Source organism: Salvia splendens, unplaced genomic scaffold (assembly GCF_004379255.2).
Source record: "Salvia splendens isolate huo1 unplaced genomic scaffold, SspV2 ctg888, whole genome shotgun sequence".
NCBI classification, from domain to species: Eukaryota; Viridiplantae; Streptophyta; class Magnoliopsida; order Lamiales; family Lamiaceae; genus Salvia; species Salvia splendens.
The window spans coordinates 1,349-18,394 of NW_024599573.1; the positions used below are offsets into that span (position 1 = coordinate 1,349).

General features: G+C 36.6%; 1 protein-coding gene, 1 non-coding gene and 1 pseudogene across 2 annotated transcripts; all 3 read left to right on the forward strand.

Annotated features, from left to right (window-relative positions):
• The first annotated feature begins 6,348 nt into the window (after positions 1-6,348).
• On the forward strand, positions 6,349-6,447 carry LOC121791733. Its single transcript, XR_006048710.1, has one exon. It is a non-coding gene; the product is annotated as a U6 spliceosomal RNA (small nuclear RNA).
• A 3,210-nt stretch (positions 6,448-9,657) lies between these two features.
• On the forward strand, positions 9,658-12,950 carry LOC121791730 (annotated as a pseudogene).
• Positions 12,951-14,297: 1,347 nt separating this feature from the next.
• Positions 14,298-15,527, forward strand: LOC121791731 (carboxylesterase 1-like). Its single transcript, XM_042189587.1, has one exon. It carries the CDS (start codon positions 14,431-14,433, stop codon positions 15,388-15,390), a length of 960 nt encoding a protein of 319 aa, XP_042045521.1. The 5' UTR covers positions 14,298-14,430; the 3' UTR covers positions 15,391-15,527.
• Positions 15,528-17,046: the final 1,519 nt, after the last annotated feature.

A 17,046-nucleotide genomic window follows, 5' to 3' on the forward strand; every position in this document is an offset into this window, starting at 1 on the left:
TCTGCTTTATTACCAATCAAACGGGTTATTATCGCACTTATTCAAATCGATCAATAGACATGTTGTAAAGTTGAAAAGGTCATGTAATATGTCACAAGTGGGGATCAAGGGACAATTGTACAACAAGACAAAATATACTTGTATCATGGATAGAGTAGGAGCAATTGTATCATGAATTAGCAAAAGAGGTTCGCACAATAGGATAACAAAAGACGTTTGCACGATAGAAAAGAGCAAAACAATTGTACCATGGATTAACAAAAGACATTTGCATAATAAGTTGGCACAAGGTAGTCTCACAATGGGATACAGAAAGACGATTGTTCCATGGTTAGTAATAGGTGTTTGCACAACAGAATAATAAAGGACGATTTCAAAATCGAATAGCAAGATCAATTGCACAATAGGATGTCAAAAGACAATGACCCAACAAGGTAGCAAAATATAAATTTCCATAGCCGTCAAAATGTTGCCTCCAAGAGGTCTTAGTATCAATCACAACAACGAAGTAGGAAAATAGAATGTGGAGATAAAACAATAAATAGTCTTAGCAAAAAAAAAACGGTATTAAAACAAAAGGGGAAACTAAAATGAAACAAACTAAACCATGACTATCAATCCCGAATTTCTCCTTCCTCCCACTCCTCCTCGGCCTCACCATCAGTCTCCATATGCGAGTTCTCTTCCTCCTCGAGGGGTTCCTCTTCTTCCTCAAGGGGTTCCTCCTCTTTCTCCTCGTCTTCTACTCCAATGCGAACTGGGGAAAGAACTGTCGTGATTATTTTCTCGACCTCCCTCTCTATTCTTAAAGGGGCCGAAGTGCGAATCCCGAGCCTTGTTCTTCGGGGCACACGTGAGACATGTGGCTCACTATCAGATCGAAACTTCCTTGCATGTGCTTGCTCCGGCGGATAAATCTGTGGTGGTGGAGAACATGGTGGTCCGTCAGCTGCCCTTATTAAGGCCGGAAGTAGTACTTCTAGAAGACCGGGCAAGTCCCCACGCGGTGTGTATTCGGGTAGGCTATACCACGTAAATGATTCTGCCGCTTGAGCTACCCACTGACTCCAGAGGAGCGGTAGAGTGTGAATAAGCTTTGTGATTCCAGCATGGTGGGTGGCTCCCCCGAATGCATAGGAGTCCATCCAAAGACTCCAAAATTCAGTGACGTAACTCATGAGGTCAGTCCTTCCATCCCATTCATAATCTCTATATCTCTCCACGGGGAAATTTCTATTTTTGGCGTATCTATTACGCATCTGGGCAAAATATGATCCAGCCATCTACATAGAAGGAAAATCTCAACATCAGCTCAAGATAGGAAAGAACAAAGAAGATATATGGCTCTGAATGATGTTGAGAGTGTGGAATGGGTACATATAGATGTGTATACAAGATAAGGGTATGATGATTGCATCATGCCAAAAATAAACTTGGGTGCTCAAGGTGGATGGTTCACTCGTTCTGTTTGATTTCGCATTTCATCATGTCACAGTATGTCGACTTTTATTTCCCATAGGCTACTTGCCTCGTATTTCGTACTTTCACATTTATTTTCGTCGCGAAATTATATATTACGTATTCTATAGATACGTATGGTTACACGCAAGAAGTTAATCGTCATAGGCATCGTATTTCGTATCTCTATCTTAGTATCTATCAAAATCAATATTTCGTACTCGGCGTTTAATGACTCTCAAAACCACATAGAATTCCACCACACACAGGTAAGATACGAGTTAAATTCTTCCAACACTCGTGAAAGTTCAACATTTAATCACATATTTTCCTCATTTAAATATATACTATTTCTCATGCTTGACGGTATTCATGGTACTTAGCAAAATCTTGCTTCACAATCAAATAGTAACATCCTTATATATATATCATACTACATTTTTGAAGTATATGCAATTTTCCCAAAACTACCGTATTGACTTCCATCACCAAAATCAAAATTTTCCATTGCAACTCTCAATATTCAATAATCCAATCTCATAGTCACCAAAATACTTTTACCTCTTTTTCCGCGGTTGGGCGTGACGAGTCGTGGTGTTGAGCCTTCAATGTTCATACCTTAGTCAATTAATACAAGAATAGGTTTTTGGCTCAAAAAGACTCTTGGGTCCAGAGCAGAAAGAAACTGAGGCTCTGATACCAAACTGTCACGACCGCCCTTTAGGGTTAATAAATACGGGTGATCGTGATTAAAAGAATTTAATAAACAGGAGAAAAGAATTAGGGTTTCAACACAAGTTGGACCAACAATTAATATCCAAATAAATAACCATGAGTTTGATATTACCCAACAAGAAATTCAAAGTATCCATTATCCTAACAATTAAAGTTGTCGGCCCAAATAAAACATAAATAAATGAAACGTCACAGCGGAAACGACCAAGAGAAAGAGTGACGTCATGTGTGAAGACACAACGACACTCAAGGTTCAAAGACAACAATAATATCTTAAATTCACTTGCTCAACACCACCACATCCTCGTCGCTGCTCAACCTGCACATAAGGAAAACACATGCAGGGCTGAGTATTATAAGAATACTCAGTGGCTCATGCCGAAAATATTTTTGATAAAGAGTAATTTATCATGCCATTCACAAGTAACCATCGGGGTTTAGCTTTAAAAATGCCCGAGGCACTCAAAATCATTTCCATTTAAAACATCGACTGATCAGTCATTTTCCCATAGACGTTAGCCATATCTGCTCATACATAACTTGGAATGTGGCCACAAACCAAGCCACTAGACCGGCCAGCCCGTACGCTAGCACACAGTCTACCATAGGTGTACACTAATCCAAGTAGGGTTTGCGGCCCTACGAGGACCCGAATTAGATTTAAACAATATTGGCCAGAGCCACATCAGATAGGCACGTTAAAGCAAAACACAGCATGATAAACACATTTTCATTCTCATAAGGAAAACATTTAGGACTTTTGTCCTTATTTAAAACGGAAGCCCACCTCGATTGCTTAAAATCTCAAGTACTCTCTTCCTTTTGGTCTCACGATTCACTTGCGATGATTCACCTTTAACATTTAGATAATACATAAATCAACATACTTTCCAATTAGATAAGTAAAAAATGCATGCATCATAAGCGAAGTTATTTATCTCGGTTTTTTATTATTGGGCGGCCGCTTACACCCTTAATTCCTCCGTTAGCTCCTCGTATTTTTTCCTCAACGATAACAAAATTAATCCCAACATTTATTTAAGCGCTCTTTGAATTATTCCGGAGATTAATTAAATAATTCGTCACTATTAATTATCGACCCAAAGATTTATTTAAAAGCCCCAAAACTTAATTATTTCCCCCACTTTATGTCTCCAATTAAATTAAGAAGCCCCAACAAATTAAATTGGAGCCCAACTAACCAAATCCTATCATTTAGATTAAAGAGGCCCAAACAATTAAATGGAGCCCAACATCCAGTTCTAATTAATGAGCCCAAACCCAATTAATATCAAAAGCCCAAAACCAAGATCTCACATCCTCACTCTCGGTTCTCTCTCTTCTCTCTCCCTTTTCTTCTTTCTCTTCTCTTCTCTCTATCTCGCCGGCTGGAATTTCTCCCAAAACTCCCGTCGGCTTCTTCCGTTCGCCTCACGACGCCGAACGCCGCAGCTGCTACTGCTCGTCGGGGAGAGGCTGCTGTCGCCGGGAGGAGCTGCTGCTGCCGTCCGCGCCGCTGCGCCGTCGCCGTGAGTCGTCTCCAGCCGCTGCACCCGACGCTGCCGTCGCTGCCGGGAGGTGCTGCCTCTGGCGCAAAGGTTGCCGCCACCGTGAAGATGTGTCGCTGCCGCCACAGCGCTGTCGTCCAATTCGTCCACCGTTCATCACCGAACCAACCCCGAACAGATACCACGCAGCCCCGATTAACCCCGATTTCAACTGAAGAGCTCGGTTCTTATTCAAGGTTTGTTTCTTCCGTTCTTAGTTTGATTTTGATTCTTAAAAGATTCGATTGGTTTTGATCGTGCGAAAAGATCGGTGATGCTTGTGGATTGAATTATGTGGGGAGTATAATGATGTGTATGGAGCAGAATGCAATACTTCACGTTTTAAGAATTTGGATGGGAAATATACCTCTGTGAATTGAGAAATCAAAACAGTAAGGATCTGAAAAGATTGGTTCTTGAAGCTGGAGAATTTTGATTACTGCCAATAGCAACCATTTGATGTTAGATTCTGAAGCAGGAGAAAATTTAGATACAAATGATGAACATAGTTTACCTTGGATAGAAGTTGAAGAAGATAGATTTAATTGCAGAAACGATAATGAGAAGGAATGGGTTTGTGAAGTATTTAATCTAGAGAGAGGGTGGTTAAAAGATATGAGAGAGATTTTAGGGGAGAGATGGCGGGTTTAGTCGTGGGATTAGGGGGATTAAATTTCAAATCCCTCACTTTTTTTATTAACTGTGATTTAGTTGAGATTTGGATTTATTTATTTATATTTTTTTTTGCCTTTTATTTGCAGCTTACGGAGGAGGAAAAATTCCATCACGGAGCAGGAAATATATGTGTAAAATCTTTAATTAAGATTAGAATTAAAGATATTTTATTTTAATTAGTTTAGCTTAATTCACAGCCCATTGTATTTTATTTTAAATTGTGCAGTACACAATTTATTTATCACGGACTGGACTTTTATATTAATTATTTAATTTATCGGATCCAACACGGAATTAAGTCCAATAAATATTCCTCACGGGCAGGAATTAATTAGATTCGCGCAGTCATTTATTTCACAAATCTCAGTCCAACACCAATTAATTCACCACAATTAAATCACGGATCTTCGCAAAACAATAGCATTAAAACAAGTACTTTAGGGTTCACAAATTAGGGTTCAAAAAGTGGGGCGTTACAGTGTAATTAAATGTTTGATTTTTATTTTGGTTTATTTTAATGTAGAGAATGACATTTTTATGTAATTTTGATGAAGAATGGGGTAAAATTGTATGACCAAATATGGAAAATTCTAAATGTGACTCTTAAACTGGGACGGACTTTTATGGCAAAAAGTGACTCTTAATCTGGAACGGAGGGAGTATATAATAATATAATTATTATAATTTGTAATTAATAATTTATTAAAAATTTTATATTATTTTTTATAAATAAAATAATAATAAGTATATTTTTAGTTTGGTGTTTAAATCAAATATAAAATTTAAAATCTTGATATTTTCCAAACGCATGAAAGTTGAGTTATTAGGAATCATATTCCCGTTATTCATATTTCCAAGAATCATTTTCCTTGCCAACTTTACTTTCCCGTCAATCAAACATGGCTAAGGGTATTATGGCAAAGAGACATTATGTCTCTAAATCACTGCACTAAAATTATTTAGGGTCTTCTTGGTATGATGACATGGAATGAGGAGGGAATGGAATGAAGGTGAGAATGGAATGACAATTCCATTTTATTCTTGTGCTTGGTAAGCACAAGGAATGCAAAGGGAATGGAATTGTTATTCCTTGATTGATTCCATTCCTATGTTTGATAACTACAAATAATATAAAAATGGAATGGAATGAAATATGAATAATTAATATGTTGATTCTAAAAAATATATATATTCAAAAATATATTTACCAAATACTCCATTTTTCTTGTGCGTGTATATGTGGTGTTGTGTTAGAGATGTCAAGTGGGCCGGGCTGGCCTAGCCCGGCCTAGGCCCATGGCTGAGGCGGGCTGGGCTAGACTTTTTCTAATTTTGCTAAGCCCGGCCCAGCGCGGGCTCACTTGTCATGTGGGCCTGGGCTGGGCTTTGTTTAAATTTTTTGTTTCAGTATTTTAAAGATATCTTAAATGTATTATATGCAAAAATAAAACATATAACTTGTATTTTTTATATCTCATTAACTAAATCTAAACTTAATAATGTGTTTAAGTTCATTTATTGACTTTGTACCAACAATATTTTTCAAACTAAATTTAATAATGTGTTTAAGTTCATTTATTGACTTTGTACCAATAATATTTTTCGTATTTTTTATTCTATTTAAAAGTAAGTGTATAACTAAAGGAATAACCAATATTGTTAGTTTTGTTAGTAGATGATGACATATGGGTTGATGTTGTATTTTTAAAGCTACAAGTATATCAACTAACTAACAAATTTAAAGAATTCTATAATTATCATTATATATTATGGTTTGAATATATAATTTTCTTAAAGTTAAACTTCAAAATCATCTTTTTTACATCTTGGATATAAAAAATTATATTAAAAAAAATTAGATGTAATCAAGATTGAATGTTTCATTCATGATTTAGTTGAAAACTTATGTTGATATTAAACTATTACTATTTGAGTCCATTCGGAGATATCCAAAATATTGAAATGATATAGAGAAAATTAACATGCCTCGTGCACAAGATGACATGCATAAATAGATAAATATACTATTATTAGTGATTGATCACCTAATTATATTAAAAAAACACTAATTATAGAATGTGGACCTCTGATGGGCCTGGGCCGGGGCCGGTCCCGGGTCTGGGTTGGGCCAGACCTGGGTTTACAAAATGGCCCAACTGGAGCCCATCTCAACTAGTGAGCCCAGCCTAGGCCCGCTTCGTTTCACTGGTGGGCCGGGCTGGCCCAATCCAGTTGACTACTCTATGTTGTGTGCAGAGACGGAACCACATAGGGCCAAGCCCCCTTGCCAGCGGGGGCTTGGCCGGTACTAGACCCGACCCCACCTTATACAGCCATCCTCCGAGTATTCTCCGCCCCAGAGCAGCCCTGCACTCCAACCCACTCCAACCGCAGTGCCGCTTTTTGAAATTGAAAACTGAATTAGGATTTAGGAAGAAGAAGACAATTTGGGCTTATCAGGTTTGGGCCAAATATTTTATAGTTGGGCTGTTTTTTTATGTTTTTTCTATTGGGCTATAATAAACTAATGTTGCCTTTAGTCCTTGACATAATTAGCCTGACAGGTTCACGCTTAGATACTTTACGAGTTACGCACAACGCACGGTTGCCCCTTGCCGGAGAGTTGCAGGCTTGCAGCAGCACAGTTCGCTGATTCAATTAAGAATCGATGGGTATCACCGTAATTCGTATCATGGCATGTAATTGAATATTTGACAGAAATATAAAAGTAATTTTTTTAAATAAAATAATCTTATTTGCAGTAATAGTTTAGTGCATTACGTCTCATGTGTTTTATAGAGTATATTTTATTTGCCTCATTGCTTATTTTTATTGGTATTTGGATTTGAACCACTTGGTAGTTTTAAATTTAAATTATAATCAATATAAATTTATTTATATTGTGCAAGTAGTAGTTAGTACATTTATTCGTGTCTGAATTAATCTATAGCTAACACTAAGAAATCTTCTTATTATTGATTTATAGTTATGTATCGATATTTTATTATAGGAATGATTTAATTGCAGATGATTTAATGAAACTTATTAAGAAATTTTTGCGAATTGCATGAGAGTCAGAATGGATGAATGATATCTTAGTTATAGAATTTTTCAAAAAAATTGCAAATGAGACTATTCTTCGATCATTTCATGACATGACGACTCGTGAAAAATAGTTGTCATCTAATGTGTCGTAAACGTTGAACAGACATTACATGTAAAATTAAATATTTTAATATTCTTATTTAAAAAAAAATTCAGCCCCGACTTAGTTAATTTTCTAGTTCCGTCACTAGTCGTGTGTGTGCATATGTGGTGGTAGTGTGTGTGTGCATGTGTTACGGTGCGTGTGTGTGTGTGTGGTGGGGGTGTCTGTGCGTGCGCATATGTGTTAGTGTGTGTGTGGTGGTGGTGGTGGTGTGTGTGTGCATATGTGTGAGTGTGCGTGTGATGGTGGTGTGTGTGTGTGCATATGTGTTAGTGTGTGTGTGCTTGTGTGGTGGTGGTGGTGTGTGTGTGCGTGTGTGTGCTGGTGGTGGTGGTGGTGTGTGTGTTTTTTTTTCAATTATTAAAAATTTTAATTTTATTATTAAATTGTGATGATATTAAATTTAAATATAATATAAAATAATATTTATATAATTTTGTTAAAATTTAAAATAAGAAGAAAGGAAAATGAAATGGAATGGAATGACCATTCCTTAGCTAAATGGATATAATGACTATTCCTATATGGAATGGAATGGTGATTCTTAAGAAAAAAAATTTACCAAATAAATGAATGGAATGGAGGTAAGAATGTCATTTCATTCTCCCATTCCATTCTATTATATAAAGTAGGGCCTTATTAGTTCTAAATTTTGGTGAAGCCGACAAAGTTGTTAAAATCATTTATTACAAGCTAATTACTAATCAAAGTGTGGACATTCGCACACTCGTTCAATTCAAGTGTGCTATTTGGGAACAAAATAGCCGTGGAGGGTTGGCACGATACGGTATACCGCAGCGAAATGGTCATACCGTACCGTACCGTGCGGTATGATACCGTACCGAAAAGTACGGTATACCGAAAATTCAGTATTTTCGGTATTTTTTCGGTACGGTAAGTGCGGTATTTCGGTAAATTTTCCTAGCCCTAGCTGTGGTAATAAATATTGGGATTTAAATAAAAATTATGTTCATTAATTAGCAATTCATCTCATTTTTCTAATCGACCGGTAACTATAGATGTCGTCAGTTTAAAATTGATCCACCTGTGTGCAGTGTGCGGGTTCATATTTTAATTAAATCCAATTTCTATCTATAAATACATGTGGTTCATATTTTAATTAAATCCAATTTCTATCTATAAATACATGTGTGATTCTCATTCAATTTTATCATACATCTTACCCGATGCATTCAAGAAATTTTAACGTTTTTTATTTTAAGACGAGGTCATATTGCCTCAAATCTTTGACAGTAACCAAAGGATTATATTTATTTTAGGAGAAAGTTGCCTCAAAGTACATAGAGATGAAGCAAAAGTTGGCATTTGAGTTGATTAAAATCATATGCACAAGCATTGGGCTCTGAGTGCAGAAAGATGTCTCCAAATTTGTATCATCATTATCAATCTGTAGAAAAAATGTGGGACAACGACCGTAGTTAGGATGATATCTGTCAATAGGAAAATGAGGTTTTTTTCAACGATGAACGGATGTGGTTCTGATCTGAGCAGTAGATTGGAACCACCCCAAATTTGTGATGATAACAAGGTTTATAGTGGCACGAAGAGAAGCAAAGTCTCCACCTCCAGCCAATACTCTCTAAGGCCGGGGCATATCATCCACCAATTTGAATGGCGTGATGGACCAAAACCTGCACTTTCTTCCTCCCCCTCCCCTCCGGCGGTTTCCAAGCACATGATATGCACCAGACCCTCAACTTGCCGAGTACACTAAATGATTAGATATGATTGAATAAGAAACGGATGTTTTTTCTACTTACAAGCAAAATAATTTGAGATTTTAAATTACTCCTTCCATTTTTATATAGTAATTTTAGAAGTTTCAATTTTAATTTATTAATATGAAATTTTGTATAATACTCCATACTAGTACTTAGAATAGATTAAAAAGATAATGCAAAAATGAAATTGTAATTTGATTAGAAGTGCAAAATGCCAAAATGAGTTATGAGTGGGAGATCCTCCTGTTATGGTATGGGTGTGATTCATGCGAAAAATGTGATTCAAGATGTGTGGAAATGAGATTAAGGTATTGATCGCCTGATAAAGTGAGAGCAAACCCCACCTACCCTAAAAGGGGTCTCATTCAAAGTTGACAGACACCCTACGCTTTTGGAATTCTCCGCCATTGTCAGCCCGCCCGCCATTCACTGATTCACACACACATTGCTGCTAAATATTGTAAATCTCTAGGTGAGGTGAGGTGATTCATCCTAAAAGAGCCCCATGACCATGGAGGTCAGAGCCAGAGCGCCTGGGAAAATCATTCTCGCCGGCGAGCACGCCGTTGTTCACGGATCCACCGCCGTCGCCGCCGCCATCGATCTCTACACTTATGTCTCCCTTCGCTTCCCCACTCCACACGGTACTTTAATTTACTTCTTCCAATGTTTATTAATTGTTCGTTTCGGATTGATTTTCCTTCGTTTTTAATTTAATTATTTCGTTAAACTCATGCGCTGTGTGCCGTAACTGGGGGAAATTAGCTCAGTGCTTAGTTGCTATACATGATCAATTTTACAATCTACATTAAGCTTCGTTTGGAGCTTCCTCGTTTATTTATGATTAAAGTTCTAATTCCTAATCAATCAGTTGATGAACTGTATATCTGAAGTTCGGTCTGTTCCTTATGAATATATTGATTCACGGAGGAAGTACACGATCGATATAGCTGAAAGATATCTATCACCATTATGGAATCCAGGATCTTGATATAGTACCATAAACAGCTTACCTGTTGTTCTATTTTGATGATATAACTATATGCTAGTAGTTTTTATGTTTTCCCTCTCTCACTTTTTAAATACTTATTGTAGATAATGACGATGCACTAAAACTCCAGCTCAAGGATGTGGACATGGAATTTTCTTGGCCAGTTCGAAAGCTTAAGGAAGTTCTGCCTGAACTGGGCATCAAGTCTGCTTCCTCGCCTTCATCGTGTTCATTAGAGACCTCAAAAGCAATTGCTTCATTAGTTGAAGAACTAAATTTAGCAGATGCTAAGCTTGGACTTGCTTCAGGAATTTCAGCTTTCCTTTGGCTATATACATCAATTCATGGGTGTGCAAATGCGCTCTATAATGTTTCTAATACTTATTCTAAGCATGAATTTGCTGCATCTAATTTTCTTGCATTTTTTTTTCGTTATCAGTGATAAGCCAGCTAAAGTTGCTGTGACTTCTGAGCTACCATTAGGTTCTGGCATGGGTTCATCTGCTGCCCTTTGTGTTGCACTGTCTGCTGCCCTTCTTTCACTATCTGATTCTTCAAAACTTGATTTTAGCCATCAAGGTTGGCAAACATTTGGGGAGAGTGAACTAGTTCTGGTAAACAAATGGGCATTTGAAGGTGAAAAGATGATCCATGGGAGGCCATCTGGTATAGACAATACAGTAAGCACCTTTGGTATGTAAACATTCTCCTTTGATATCCTCAATCTTTGTAACCCCTTAAGCACTAAGATGGTAAAGAACTTGGTATTGATGAAGCAATTGATTGACTGTTGTCTTAGGTACAGAATATGATGAGTGTCTTATGTATTCAATCAAACTGCTTGAAATGTTTATTGTGATATATGTATACTCCCTCAGTCCCGCCACAAGCAAGACTTTTCTTTTGGGCATGAGATTTAAGAGAATGATATTTAAAGAGTTAAGTGGAGAGAGAGTAAGTATGACAGAATATAAAGTAGAAAAGTGAAGATAGAATAAAGTAAGAAAGAAGAAATGTGTTAGTATTTTTTTCTAAAAGGGGAAATGACTCATTTTAAGTGAGACATCCCAAAACGGAATGCAAATCGCTTATGGTGGCACGGAGGGAGTATAATAAATGGCGAAACCACTATCTGAAGTATTAAGTATGGGATATGTGATACTCCCTCCATCCCAAGGTAGTTGGAGCATTTCTTTTTGGCACAAGATTTAAGAAATTGATGTGTTAAAGGTTAAAGTGGAAAGAGTAAAGTAAGAGAGGAAAACAAGTAAGAGAGATGAAGAGAGAGGAAAGTATGAGAGAGGATAAAGTTTTTGCCAAAAAAGGAAATGATTCAACTTCCTAGGGACAACCTAAAAAGGAATATGACTCAACTACTTGGGACGAGGGAGTAGTTTTTTAATATTTGAACTTCAAAAGGATTGAAACTGGCATGCATAGAAGTCAAATGAATGGATGATTTATTTGTTACACATGTTTTCATGGCTAAAAAAAAGACTTGTAGCATCTGATTGTATATGAGATATGCTTCCTTATTAGGTAAACATCCAAACAATGTGAAGTTTACGACTACATATTGCAAGGAACTTAAGAACCTCATAGTGGTTTTGAAGTACGGGAAATACTTGCTACATTGGGAAATTTTTCTTGGACTATTTCAGCTGACAAAATCTATTACAGGGAACATAGTAACATTTAGGTCTGGCGAACTCACACATATCAAAACGAATATGCCTTTGAAGATGCTCGTTACTAACACGAAAGTTGGAAGAAATACAAGAGCATTGGTGGCTGGTGTGTCAGAAAGGACAGCGAGGCATGGAAGTGCCATGACCTCTGTTTTTAAAGCTGTTGATTCGATCAGCAATGAGGTGGTTGGCATCATCCAGTCACCAGTGTCTGATGATCTTGCTATAACTGAGAAAGAGGAAAAACTAGGAGAACTGATGGAGATGAATCAGGGATTACTCCAGTGCATGGGGTCAGCCATAGCAGCATTGAGACTGTGATCAAAACTACTTTAAAATACAAGCTAGCCACTAAACTAACTGGAGCTGGTGGAGGAGGCTGTGTTCTCACACTACTACCTACCCGTATCCTTTTTGCTTGTGCTATTCTTTTTCATTGTTTGATCAGCTATATTGTTCACCATCTTTATGTGCTATACCATCCAGAGTTTTTTCCTATTTTTGTTTGACATGTGTTCGATGTGAAAAAGTGAATTCCATGACTAGATGACCTAGTATTAGCAGCAACGGTGGTTGACAAAGTAATTAGAGAGCTAGAAGATTGTGGGTTCAAATGTCTGATCGCAGGGATTGGTGGAAGAGGCATGGAGATTAGCTTTAGTGGGTTCTCTTCTTAACATACAGACCAGAATCAACACCCAAAAGTATGATCTGTACCTTAATCTTCAAATAATGATTTGCAGATCCAATCATTCTATCATCTTGTTTCTGTGTCCGTGCGTATAACTTTTTCATGCTAGTCACTTTTTTCTTGTACGTGAAAGAAAACACACGAAAGCATATTGAAGAAAGTGAACTTGAATATTACTGCAAATAGAATGAGGGAAGACAACGGCTAAGTTTTCATTGATGTATCTTCAAGCTTACAAAGGCAGTATATATACAAGCTGTGGAACCATCTAGACTCAACATTCAGTTATGACTAACACACTAAACAACAAGGCTGATCCTAACAACTGCATGCTTTAATCCTTTAAGCAACACGTCTTTGAATGTACAAGAGTGGTCCCTCAATGCCTTGTTGGCTGTAGCTGGCAGTGGTGAGGATCTGGTGTTCTTATGCTGATTCTTTTCTCGTGCACTCTCATTCCTAGTCATGCATGATTCAACATGAGCATAGTCCACGTGAGCATTGCCCTCATGCAAGTCTTGAAGCTTAACTCTTCCAATAGTACGAACTATTAAACTGTTGTTGCATTCTATATTTTTGTGCTCTCATGCAGGGGCGGACGCAGAAAATATTTTTGGTAGGGGCTGTATATATATATTGCGTGCACCATTCGTCTTTGAAAATAAAAAAATATTTTCATTTTGATCAATTCTTTAAAAATAGAAAGTTTCTATTTTAGGAAATATTTTATATGAGAAGACTTATTATCCACTAACAATACTTCAATTTTATCAAGTATATATGAACAATTGTCTATATTAAAAAGAAAGACTAAATATAAAAACTAAAATTACCAACAAACTTTCTCAATTGAAAATTACCAAATAAATAGGATTTTTTAAAAATGGAAGTAGAAGTCACTTAAATATAATTATTAGTAACTTCTATTAGAGCTATAGTTCTCTTTTAAAACAGATACTACTCATGTTTAAAGGATTTAAAAAAGCCCCCAATATACACTTCTATTTATTCAAGATCTCTGTTAAAAGTTACTCCACTCGTACTTATACAGTTACACATTAGCGGCCTAACAGTATCAACACAGTAATACTCTCACTTTAAAAGCCCAATACCAACACCCAATATATATGTTTATCTCTTATAATAATAATATACTCTAGTTATTTACATTTTGACTGACTTTAATTTCTTCTTCCACAAACTAGTTGGCAGCCATTGTTGCTTTATTGTGCAGTTTCAGATTTAAAATTCAGCCCCTTCTCATCCTGAATTTCCAATGATTTGGTCTTCAAATGCATTAGTCTTGTAAGGGCTAAAGAAGATCATTCCAAAATTACAAAGCAAAAATTAAAAAAAAATGTTGGGTAATTTATTGACTTGGGTACCTAATTTATTGACTTTTTAACATCTAAGCATCGCGTTAGGCTGTTAGCTACCTTCTGATGTTGGACTAATTATCTGATTGAACTTCAATGCCTTTAGAATTTCTGACTTCAACCGTTTATTAAGTATTTAGAAATTTCAAAATTGTTTGGTTATGAGTTATGACCGGTGGGGTAAAACTTCAGCATTAGAATGCTAAGCGAAATTATAAGATTATTATATAAAACCAATTAATTGCACAAACGGCTGTGCAGTGCAGGATGATTCACATGTACTTTATATATTTCATCTGAGAGCTCCAACAAAGTAACAATGTCAGAAACGCAAGCCATTTCCGATCCCTACGCCGGTCTGGGCATCAGGAAAAACTCCGACGGTTCCTTCACACGCATCCGCCCAATAGTTGATGAGACGCCGGCCTGCCCCGATCCACCTATCTCAGTTCCCATCCTCACCAAGGACGTCCCTATCAATCCACCAAACAACACTTGGGCCCGCCTCTATCTCCCCCGATCCCAAATTCAATCCTCCGCCAAGCTTCCCCTCATAGTCTTCTTCCACGGCGGAGGCTTCACCGTGGCCAGCGCAGCCTCATCCTTCTTCCACAGCTTCTGCTCCGAGATCGCCCTCCACCTCCACGCGCTGATGGTGTCGGTCGACTACCGCAACGCGCCGGAGCACCGCCTCCCTGCCGCCTACGACGACTGCATGGAGGCGCTGCGGTGGGTCGAATCCGGCGACGAGTGGCTCACCGACCATGCCGACTTCTCCAACTGCTACATCATGGGCAGCAGCGCAGGCGGTAACATAGCGCTGCACGTGGGACTGCAGGTGTCGCAGCGCGTGGAGGAGGTGGCGCCGGTGAGGATCCGAGGGCTGATCCTGCACCAGCCATTCTTTGGCGGGGTGGAGCGGACGGCGTCGGAGATTCGGCTGGCGGAGAATGAGATAATCCCGTTATATTTGACTGATACACTGTGGGATATGGCGCTGCCGATTGGGGTTAATCGTGACCACGAATTCTCGAATCCTTGTAAGGGATTGATGGAGGTGGATAAGATTGTGAGTGAGGGGTGGAGGATTTTGGTGACTGGCTATGAAGGTGATCTCTTGATTGATCGTCAAATGGAGTTGGCCAAATTGTTGAAAGAGAAAGGTGTGATGGTTGTGGAAGATTTTAGAGAGGGAGGGTTTCATGGGATTGAGTTCTCTGATCAATCCTTTGCTCGTGCCTTGTATCCTGTTCTGAACAATTTCATTCTTCATGTTTGAACTTTGCTTCATTTATTTTGTTCTATAGATTATAGTTTCATAATAATACACTATTATGCATGCTGTTTGTACTGAATATGTGCTATTATTTCACTCATTTCAATTCTATCTACTTTACACATAATTAACCTCATAATGAATATTGGTGTTCATCAAACGTAGTTTGAAATGAAGAAACTTGTTTATGAAGTACTCTTATATTGCGTTGAATTACTTTTGTGTAGTGGATGCTATAATACGCTCCATGTTTTAATGCGTTATTGGTAAAGTAGAAAATGAAAAAAATACTAATTGAAATATTATAGTGGATGATGAGGTCTATAAATGATCAAATAAAAAGGAAGAAAAGGTTTCCATAAATAGATATAAACTATTTCTATGGAACGCACGAGAAATGAAATTCAACCTATTTATGTCGGAAGGAGGGAGTAATAAACCAATAAATAACATATTTTTTAGAATTTAATTACTCCATTCGTTCAATAGTAATGAAGTCATTTTGTCATTTTAGTACGATTCATATTAGTGGAGTCATTTCCCTCCTGAGTGATGCTAAACAACCACTTATGGTCAACCACACAAGGAAATATTAGTAAATTTATATATTAATTATATATTAAAATATTAGTTATAGTTAGTGGATAAATTAAAAAGTCTTTATTAACCCTCAATCTATATTTTATATTTTTGACTCACAATTCCCTCTATTCTTACTTTTTCAAATTTGAATTAAAATCAGTACATTAATTAAGTTTTATAGTTCCAACAAAAGCAAAAACTATTACACAAATTTTAGTATGACTATAATATTTTTAAATAATATTAGTGTTATTCCATAACATACCTTTGTCAATTTACCACCGTATGGCAATGTGGAGAAAATTTGCTCATATTAGCAATGGGAGGAAATATTCATCTTCGTATTCTAATACTCTAATACAAGTTAAAAAATGAGAATTTCCGACTCTTCTACCAACCCACAAAAATGTGAAACAACCGTTGTTAATTTTTTTATAGAAAATATTCATATATTAATAAATAAATAAATAAATAAATAAATAAGTTAGGAATTTTGGATGAGAATTAATAAAAAGTTAGATGATAAAAAATTACTAGTTTATAATATTATATCTTAAGCACATTCAAACACTCATATCATTTAATCAAACACTAATGTCACTAAGATTTTTCTAATAAAAATTAAAACGTTGAATGAGAATAAATCACAAATTAAAATTTTGCAATATTAGTTATCAAGCACATAAAAAAAATGAAATATCTTTCAGATTCTCTATTAAATGAAAGATTAGATGAAAATAAACCACTAATTCATTTAGGTAAAATGGCAAAACAGATTTTTTTTATGTCATGTTCATATTTTCAAACTAGAATATTAGGTGGAATATATTCAAATAATTAATATATAATGTGTTATTTTATAACGGAAAAGTTAACGGTTCCGTCAAATAAGGATTGTAATATATCGAATATAAAAGTACAAGGACTTACTAAAACGAAAACTATGTATAAGGACCTAGTGAAATAAACTATCAAAGTACAAGGACTTAAGATGTGTTTCCATTCATTTATCTATTTTGTAACATTAGAACTCAATCAAGATCAATGACATTATTTTTCTCTTACAAACCAAATAGT

What these genes read in the sequence shown, in the direction of transcription:
- LOC121791731 (XM_042189587.1), top strand. Translation starts at nt 14,431, where the DNA reads ATGTCAGAAACGCAAGCCATTTCCGATCCCTACGCCGGTCTGGGCATC.